This window comes from Symphodus melops (genome assembly GCF_947650265.1).
Source record: "Symphodus melops genome assembly, chromosome: 14".
Lineage (NCBI taxonomy): Eukaryota > Metazoa > Chordata > Actinopteri > Labriformes > Labridae > Symphodus > Symphodus melops.
The window spans coordinates 1213080-1223775 of record NC_136704.1 but is presented as its reverse complement, the minus strand read 5'-3'; the positions used below and the strand labels follow the sequence as shown (position 1 = coordinate 1223775).

Genomic DNA, 10696 nt, shown 5'->3' with positions numbered 1-10696 from the left:
GATGTCACAGTGATGTCACAGTGATGTCACAGTAATGTCATGGAGATGTCACAGTGATGTCACAGTGATGTCACAGTAATGTCACAGTGATGTCACAGGGTGTGCCCTGAGAAGAAACGGTTAGCACTTGTCAGATCTTTGAAATAATTGATTCAGTCTATTGATAATCTCTGTTCAGGGTTTCTGCCATGATTGGATGTGATTGGACAGAAAACAGATGAATGTGTTTACATTGAGGACACGTAAACATACAAACAGATGAATAAATGCAGAGCCAGATAAAGAGCTGCTGAGGCTTCTTGTTTGGGATTCAGTGATCTCTCTGCAGTTTAAAGAGCTGCTGCAGCGTCTGGCTCAGATTCATTATCTTAAATGTTTCTGCGGCACACACTGAGTGGAGAGGCCCAGGTGCATGATGGGAAAGACTGCGTAAACAGTACCTTGGTTAATAAGAGTCTGATACAGACTGCTGACGTTTGTCCCCGTTTTAAACTCATCAGCATTTCTTACACATTATTCACACTGAGGAGTCGTGCCGTTATCACTGATCAGTTATCTGCCATAATTATTCTCCTGTCTGAATTATACAATTAATACCAGGACAGGTAAAATCACCTGTAGGATCAGTGTACCTGTGTGAGTCCTTCAGTATGAACTCATCCATTCATACACATTCACACACTGATGGTAGAGGCTGCTGCAGAGTAAAGAGTCCATCAGTATTAACTCATCCATTCATACACATTCACACACTGATGGTAGAGGCTGCTGCAGAGTAAAGAGTCCATCAGTGTTAACTCATCCATTCATACACATTCACACACTGATGGTAGAGGCTGCTGCAGAGTAAAGAGTCCATCAATATTAACTCATCCATTCATACACATTCACACACTGATGGTAGAGGCTGCTGCAGAGTAAAGAGTCCATCAGTATGAACTCATCCATTCATACACATTCACACACTGATGGTAGAGGCTGCTGCAGAGTAAAGAGTCCATCAGTATTAACTCATCCATTCATACACCTTCACACACTGATGGTAGAGGCTGCTGCAGAGTCCATCAGTATGAACTCATCCATTCATACACATTCACACACTGATGGTAGAGGCTGCTGCAGAGTAAAGAGTCCATCAGTATTAACTCATCCATTCATACACCTTCACACACTGATGGTAGAGGCTGCTGCAGAGTCCATCAGTATTAACTCATCCATTCATACACATTCACACACTGATGGTAGAGGCTGCAGAGTAAAGAGTCCATCAGTATTAACTCATCCATTCACACACATTCACACACTGATGGTAGAGGCTGCTGCAGAGTAAAGAGTCCATCAGTATTAACTCATCCATTCATACACATTCATACACTGATGGTAGAGGCTGCTGCAGAGTAAAGAGTCCTTCAGTATTAACTCATCCATTCATACATACTCACACACTGATGGTAGAGGCTGCTGCAGAGTCCATCAGTATTAACTCATCCATTCATACACACTCATACACTGATGGTAGAGGCTGCTGCAGAGTAAAGAGTCCATCAGTATTAACTCATCCATTCATACACATTCATACACTGATGGTAGAGGCTGCTGCAGAGTAAAGAGTCCATCAGTATTAACTCATCCATTCATACACATTCACACACTGATGGTAGAGGCTGCTGCAGAGTAAAGAGTCCTTCAGTATGAACTCATCCATTCATACACATTCACACACTGATGGTAGAGGCTGCTGCAGAGTAAAGAGTCCATCAGTATTAACTCATCCATTCATACACATTCACACACTGATGGTAGAGGCTGCTGCAGAGTAAAGAGTCCATCAGTATTAACTCATCCATTCATACACACTCACACACTGATGGTAGAGGCTGCTGCAGAGTAAAGAGTCCAACAGTATTAACTCATCCATTCATACACTGATGGTAGAGGCTGCTGCAGAGTAAAGAGTCCATCAGTATGAACTCATCCATTCATACACATTCATACACTGATGGTAGAGGCTGCTGCAGAGTAAAGAGTCCATCAGTATGAACTCATCCATTCATACACCTTCACACACTGATGGTAGAGGCTGCTGCAGAGTAAAGAGTCCATCAGTATGAACTCATCCATTCATACACATTCACACACTGATGGTAGAGGCTGCTGCAGAGTAAAGAGTCCATCAGTATTAACTCATCCATTCATACACCTTCACACACTGATGGTAGAGGCTGCTGCAGAGTCCATCAGTATGAACTCATCCATTCATACACATTCACACACTGATGGTAGAGGCTGCTGCAGAGTAAAGAGTCCATCAGTATTAACTCATCCATTCATACACCTTCACACACTGATGGTAGAGGCTGCTGCAGAGTCCATCAGTATTAACTCATCCATTCATACACATTCACACACTGATGGTAGAGGCTGCTGCAGAGTAAAGAGTCCATCAGTATTAACTCATCCATTCATACACATTCACACACTGATGGTAGAGGCTGCTGCAGAGTAAAGAGTCCATCAGTATTAACTCATCCATTCATACACATTCATACACTGATGGTAGAGGCTGCTGCAGAGTAAAGAGTCCATCAGTATTAACTCATCCATTCATACACATTCACACACTGATGGTAGAGGCTGCTGCAGAGTAAAGAGTCCATCAGTATTAACTCATCCATTCAGTGCGTGATATGTGTGTGTTAGTGTGTTAATGTGTGTGTGTTAGTGTGTGTTAGTGTGTGTTAGTGTGTGTGTCAGTGTGTTAATGTGTGTGTGTTAGTGCGTGATGTGTGTGTGTCAGTGTGTTAATGTGTGTGTGTTAGTGTTTGTTCTTATTTCATGTTGAATCTAAAACTTTGTTCATTAAAAAACAGTCAGCAGTGATGATCTTTGATCAATGTTTAAAAAAAAACGTGGCCAGAGAAGCCTGAGACGCCTGAAATAAGGTCTGTGGTTAACACAAGCTGAAGAGATGTTGATGTTTTGTTAGACGAGATAAACTACGTTAGCTAAGACCCCACATGTGAATTTTAAAGTTTTTATGCAAACTTTAAACGGCGGTTGCTAACGAGTAGCTAACTGAAACTACAGTGGTTGTCATGGAGACATTAAACGTCATCACGCCGGGAACTCTCTCCCTAATCCTCCTTACAGCCTCTAGTCATGTTTTTCAGTGTTCCTGTAAATATTAGGTTAATAAACAACTTATTAAGCTAACGTTTAGCTAGCTTGTTAATCCGCTGATTAGATCGATGAAGCATAACGGTCGTGACGTCATTATAAACCCACCATGGTGTAGTTAGCTTGTAGCATAACGTTAGCTTTTTACTTCTCTGGGCTGCATTAACTCTTCAAACTTCATATAAATGATGTTCATCTGTAAAGATTATCAGCTGAACTAAACAACATCAGAAACGTGTGTTTGACTCAGAGATTATTTTCTGCAATGATCCAAAATCCAATGCAAAAATCCCAGAGGCGAATTTTCATAGGAACCACCGGCGTAGTTACTTCCAGGTTGGCCTACAAAAATACAAAAATCACTGTTCCAGTCTATGGGAAGGAGCATTGACATAATTTACGTAAACTCCTTGTTAAGTGCTGGAACGCAAGAAACGTCGCCGCCATATTGGATGGGTCTCCTCGCTCTATCGATAGATCGATAGATAGATAGATAGATAGATCTATGCTAGCAGCAGAGTCTATAGGAATCAATGGGGAGCGAGTCCTTATGCCGCTATTTTATGCAGCTTTTAATTGCAATAACCGGTACAGTATTGATAACAGATTGTGTCAGATTATCTTTCACAAGTAAGATGAATAATACATGTTTTTTTTTGTTTTTTTACCATATATAATGTGATGTCATCGTAACCAACATTAATTAGAAACACATTTAACAGCACGTTTTCATTTCAGCCCTACTTGAAGCTTCTTTAGTCATGTATGATCAAAGTTGAGCTCCTGTTTATTTTACTGTTATTTATAAATCACAAAGTTAAAGTGAGACTCCAGACTGTGACCGACCACACGCCTCTGTTTGCTGTGATCTAACGTCCTTAACCAATCAGCTGTGAGCATCATGGCTCTGCTCATATGAACATCTCTCCCTCTTTTTAGACATACTCACATAGAAACTTTTTATATGTTATAAATACATCAACACGTGAACACTTGATTGTTGTACAGTCCTTGTGTGTCCTACTGAAAGATGTTTATGTATTATATTATAAACACACACACACCTTCCTTCACTGACACTCTCTAACACACACACACACTTTCTCATAGTCATGTTGCTGGCACTGATATTATGGGTAACACATAAGAGTGTGTGTCTGCACATATGCAGTGCTATAATACGCCAAACACTTTCTTTCAGAGGGGGAGAGTCTTCTGGAAGAAATGAATTCAAATGAACAATCATGTTTCTTCACTAAAATAAATGTAAATTAATTCATTTATACATTTATCAATAATCAATAATCTATATGTCTTTGTTAGAGCATAATACAAAGTCTCTTGGCATGAAGACACGTATTTTTCAACGTGTCAAGCGTGTTGAATCATAACTACATTTCTGCTGTTTGTAACAAACCAAACTGTGTGAAATTCCGTTTGAAATTCGCGGAGTTCTGATGATTATTGTAATTGAAGATAAACCTTCCTCAATACAAATGAATGCAGAGCGAGCGGACCAGAGACCCATCCAAGATGGCGGCCGCGCTGCACGTCTGGTCAGCTCCATCAGCTCCAATAGACAACGTCAGTCTATGAGGCGTCTACGTATATCATGTCTATGGGAAGGAGTGTGTGGTTTATCACGGCCGGGATAGGCCGCGCATGGCCAATAATCTGATGTCAGCTCGCTGAAATGACGTCACAGTATTGCGAGGTTAGGTGGTAATTTCCTCCTGCTCCACTTTTTAAGATGTTGGTTGAAATTGTCGTTAGGTCTTGACGGAAATTAATAACTGTTAAAGAACAATTAATGTTCTCTAAACGAATCCGTCCTCTGTATCAACTGTAAAAACTATATACCCGCTGCTCATTGGTTAACGTCTTCCGCGTGACCTCTATTCCCAGGATGCACCTCGGCCTTGTATGTCTTTATAAGATTCACGCAGTTTTACAGACGTTTACTTTGTTTTTTTTAATTAATATTAATTTGTAATGATTATTGATATCCACAGCTTGTGTTAGATTCATCGACAGTAACTATTAAACTATGATTTTTTTAAAGTCAAACCGTGAGTGATAAATGTCCTGCTTCTTCTCTCCTATAAATACATCATAAGTATAACCAATGTCGGTTGGTCCGCTGGTGGTGAGATTTCAATTGATTGCTACAGTGAGTTACAGAACCTCTACGTTTCTTCTCTCCCCTCCCTCACCGCCGACCTTGACCAGCTTTTTGGCTGGCTCATCACTCCTCACATTATCTGTTATTCATTCATGAAATGCCTGAAGACAGACAACACTTGGATCACTTTACCCACAAGTAACTATGTGATTTATTTAAAGAGGGAGGAGTCTGATGTCTGGCTAATTCACAGCGACAAACTACTTTAATTCATAGAGTTGTTGATGTCTCCTTTTATAGATCTGATGAGTTCATTTTAACTCTTTTTTTTTTTGTTCACAAAGTTATACAAACATTTCTATTACCTGTGTATTATCATGACATTGAATAAATGTACGCTCTGACTCATCAAGCTGTTCTATTCATGCATTTCTACATTCAGTGTGTCCTGAGCTGTCAATCAATCCTTATTTGTATAGCATCAATTCATAACAGGTGTGATCTCAAAGACACTTTAGGTAAAGGAGCTTACTTATCTTCATATTACAAGAGCCCAGCTTAATCCGTCATAGCGTGGCAAGAAAAAAAACTTCCCTTTAAAAGGCAGAACGCTGCTCTGACACGTCAAGCTGTTCTATTCATGTATTTCTACAGGTAAGAATAATAACGCTTTAACAAACAGAAGATGTGCATGTCATCAGTATTTGACCTTCAAACAGCCTTTTAAAGGTCGTCAGCAATATGATAAACACATGTGATGGTCATTACAGGATATCTGCAGGTTTCAGCAAGTTAAATGATTTTTGAAGGCCACCTTGAATCACATTTAAGGCTTTTTAATACCACCCTGAATCACCCCCCCCCCCCCCCCACACACACACACACACACAGACTGAACTCTGAGTCTTTATTAAACAGGCGTGTCATTAACATGTGTGTGTGTCATTAACGTGTGTGTGCATGTTCTGCTTTCACAGCAGGCCCAGTTTGTACTCCACCATCATGTGAGGCTCTCCCATCATCTCGCTCTGAGCTGGATCTGTGGGAGGGGCAGAGACGGAGAGGAGGAGGAGTCAGATAACATTAACAGGTTAATGATGGTCAGATGAGAGAAGAGGGCGGAGCTTCTCACCGTTCAGTATGTCTTCAAAGCCGATGACATCATCACTTCCTCTGAGCGTGTCCAGAGCGAGGTGAGAGCTCTGTAGGAATGGCAGGCGCTGGATCTGAGGAAACATTGAAAGAGGTGAGACAGTAGAGGTGATGCGTGACTTCATTCTGTATCAGAAACACCTGAGCTCACCTGTCGGGCTGCTCTGAACTCCATCTGAAGTTTGAGCGGAGCGTGGAGACCCTGAATGTTCCTGAGAGTCGACAGGTTCACCTTGTCCTGGTTCAGATGGAACTACACACACACACACACACACACACACACACACACACACACACACACACACACACACACACACACACACACACACACACACACACACACACACACACACACACACACACACACACACACACACACACACACACACACACACACACACACACACACACACACACACACACACACACACACACACACACACAGTAAGTCTCTGAGGAGCAGCGTGCTGTCAGTGTTCAGTCGGTTTAGATGAAGAACAAGCTGCAGTCTGAACCAAACAGCTGATTTATTATTTGGACTCACAGTCAGACTGATATTTATGTGAATACTGACAATGATTGATTAGGATCTAAATGATGAAACTTCATGAAGATACAAACAATTGTGACTGACAGACTCCATCTTCCTCATCATCAGACATTCAAACAGTGTGAGGGATCAGACCTTCATCATCATCATCATCATCATCAGACATTCAAACAGTGTGAGGGATCAGACCTTCATCATCATCATCATCAGACATTCAAACAGTGTGAGGGATCAGACCTTCATCATCATCATCAGACATTCAAACAGTGTGAGGGATCAGACCTTCATCATCATCATCATCAGACATTCAAACAGTGTGAGGGATCAGACCTTCATCATCATCAGACATTCAAACAGTGTGAGGGATCAGACCTTCATCATCATCATCATCATCATCAGACATTCAAACAGTGTGAGGGATCAGACCTTCATCATCATCATCATCAGACATTCAAACAGTGTGAGGGATCAGACCTTCATCATCATCATCATCATCATCAGACATTCAAACAGTGTGAGGGATCAGACCTTCATCATCATCATCATCAGACATTCAAACAGTGTGAGGGATCAGACCTTCATCATCATCATCAGACATTCAAACAGTGTGAGGGATCAGACCTTCATCATCATCATCATCATCAGACATTCAAACAGTGTGAGGGATCAGACCTTCATCATCATCATCATCATCATCATCAGACATTCAAACAGTGTGAGGGATCAGACCTTCATCATCATCATCAGACATTCAGACAGTGTGAGGGATCAGACCTTCATCCTCATCATCATCAGACATTCAAACAGTGTGAGGGATCAGACCTTCATCATCATCATCAGACATTCAAACAGTGTGAGGGATCAGACCTTCATCATCATCATCAGACATTCAAACAGTGTGAGGGATCAGACCTTCATCCTCATCATCATCAGACATTCAAACAGTGTGAGGGATCAGACCTTCATCATCATCATCATCATCAGACATTCAAACAGTGTGAGGGATCAGACCTTCATCATCATCATCAGACATTCAGACAGTGTGAGGGATCAGACCTTCATCATCATCATCATCATCAGACATTCAAACAGTGTGAGGGATCAGACCTTCATCATCATCATCATCATCATCAGACATTCAAACAGTGTGAGGGATCAGACCTTCATCATCATCATCATCATCAGACATTCAAACAGTGTGAGGGATCAGACCTTCATCATCATCATCATCAGACATTCAAACAGTGTGAGGGATCAGACCTTCATCATCATCATCAGACATTCAAACAGACTGAGGGATCAGACCTTCATCATCATCATCATCATCATCAGACATTCAAACAGTGTGAGGGATCAGACCTTCATCATCATCATCATCATCATCAGACATTCAAACAGTGTGAGGGATCAGACCTTCATCATCATCATCATCATCATCAGACATTCAAACAGTGTGAGGGATCAGACCTTCATCATCATCATCATCATCATCAGACATTCAAACAGTGTGAGGGATCAGACCTTCATCATCATCATCATCAGACATTCAAACAGTGTGAGGGATCAGACCTTCATCATCATCATCATCATCATCAGACATTCAAACAGTGTGAGGGATCAGACCTTCATCATCATCATCAGACATTCAAACAGTGTGAGGGATCAGACCTTCATCATCATCATCAGACATTCAAACAGTGTGAGGGATCAGACCTTCATCATCATCATCATCATCAGACATTCAAACAGTGTGAGGGATCAGACCTTCATCATCATCATCATCAGACATTCAAACAGTCTGAGGGATCAGACCTTCATCATCATCATCAGACATTCAAACAGTGTGAGGGATCAGACCTTCATCATCATCATCAGACATTCAAACAGTGTGAGGGATCAGACCTTCATCATCATCATCAGACATTCAAACAGTGTGAGGGATGATGAAGATGAAGGATGTATTGATAGAAGTTGTAGAGCTTCATATTTGGTTGTTAATCTTCATGTCAGACTCTTTTTAATGGCAGCTCATCACAGAGCGACTCTTTACAAACTCACTGATGTTCATCATCTGTTTAAATGTCCCACGCTCCGTTTAGCCTCTTTTTAATCTCCCTCTTTTCTCCCCTATTAAACTCTGTTTCACTGAAGTCTGATCCTGTGCAGCGTCCAATCAGTGAGCACTAGGTTACCCGGGTGTTAGTGTCTGGGGTTAAAGGTTATACAGGTGTTAGGGTCTGGGGTTAAAGGTCACTTACGTTCTTTTCGGACAGCTCCAGAGGATGACTCGGCAGGAGTTCATTCTTCACGCTGCTAAAACTGAAATGAAGACAGAGTTTCAGACAGTTTGATACAGAGAGCCAGGTTAAAGGTTAGAGGTTAAAGCTTGAAGGTGAACTGACCCTCCTCTCAGGGAGTCCTGGACCCCGTAAGATCCCTGCGGACACAAACCCGCCACAGGTACGCTGTCCTTCAGGTGAGTGGAAACTCCTCTGCTGTTCTGTCACAATAAAACACATTTATAGCTTTAAAATCACATTTATATATTTAAAAAAACAATTATAACATAAAAACACATTTATAACTTTATATATTTAAAAGCAGTTATAACTTTAGAAACACATGTATATATTTAGAAACACATTTACATATTGAAAAACACGGTTATACATTTAAAAACCCATTTATATATTTAAACATGTATTATTTAGCCTGAAGTTCCGGCTGCTAACGGCACTTAGCTAAGCTAACTAGCATTGCTGCAGTGACTCGTCATTTTCAAAGTTATCAGAGGACACACGCGCCCAACACAGACTCACCTGTGGTGTAAATACAGGTGAGCACATCCACATCAAACAGAGGGAAGATAACAGATGTTAGAGCTGCTAATTAAATAAGATTTTAAAGATTTAAACTCACCATCTTGATGTGCTTGTTTCAGTTTTTGTTACACACCACGTAATATCCGTTGTGGGTCGCGATTCATGACGACACATCCGGGGTCACATAGCTATATATATATATATAGATATAGATATAGATATATATATATAGATATAGATATATATATAGCGATGGGTTATCAACTAAATCCGTGTGTTGTCGTTTACTGTCATAGATATAATAATAATATACCGTAGATCATGTCTAATAATAATAATAATATATTATAATAATATCTAATACCATATATATAATAAGAACGTATATAATATACCGTATATTATGTCTCATAATAATATAATATTAAATATAATACATGTACGCCACAATAATAATGGAGCTTCCGGTCTAACTACAGATAACAGTTTTACTCTGGTAACTATGAAGGGGGTATAGCTCAGTGGTAGAGCATTTGACTGCAGATCAAGAGGTCCCCGGTTCAAATCCGGGTGCCCCCTCATTTTACTCCCTAAATTTAAGTCATTGAGCAGACACTGTTATTCAAAGTGAAGTCAGACAGTGATTCGTAGTTCAGACTTTAATTTGCGAAGTGTCTTAGCAAACATGCTAATTTTTAACAGCTGTCGACCAGAGGCCCCAATGGGGAAATTCAGATGTTGCAGCAACAGCAGAACAGAAATGAAAAAAAAGTAAAAAAAAACCGAACAAAATAGTAACATAAATACAAATTGAAAATAGTAGAAGAAGATGTATATACTGAGGACTATACATAATAGGGTGAACTCAACAGG

General features: G+C 40.5%; 1 protein-coding gene across 1 annotated transcript; it reads right to left on the bottom strand.

Moving 5' to 3' along the window:
- Nucleotides 1-6192: 6192 nt before the first annotated feature.
- On the bottom strand, nt 6193-10003 carry pomp (proteasome maturation protein). Its single transcript, XM_079361646.1, has 6 exons — nt 9921-10003; nt 9404-9501; nt 9260-9320; nt 6603-6704; nt 6432-6525; nt 6193-6338 (listed from the first exon to the last, which is right to left on the bottom strand). The coding sequence occupies exons 1-6, from the start codon at nt 9921-9923 to the stop codon at nt 6271-6273; spliced, it is 426 nt and encodes a 141-aa protein (XP_079217772.1). The 5' UTR covers nt 9924-10003; the 3' UTR covers nt 6193-6270.
- Nucleotides 10004-10696: the final 693 nt, after the last annotated feature.

Excerpts from the sequence above, each read along its gene's own strand:
- pomp (XM_079361646.1), bottom strand. Across the intron at positions 9,321-9,403 it reads CAGGACTCCCTGAGAGGAGG|TTTTAGCAGCGTGAAGAATG; the intron begins GTCAGTTCACCT and ends TCTTCATTTCAG. Across the intron at positions 6,705-9,259 it reads TGGAGCTGTCCGAAAAGAAC|TTCCATCTGAACCAGGACAA; the intron begins GTAAGTGACCTT and ends GTGTGTGTGTAG.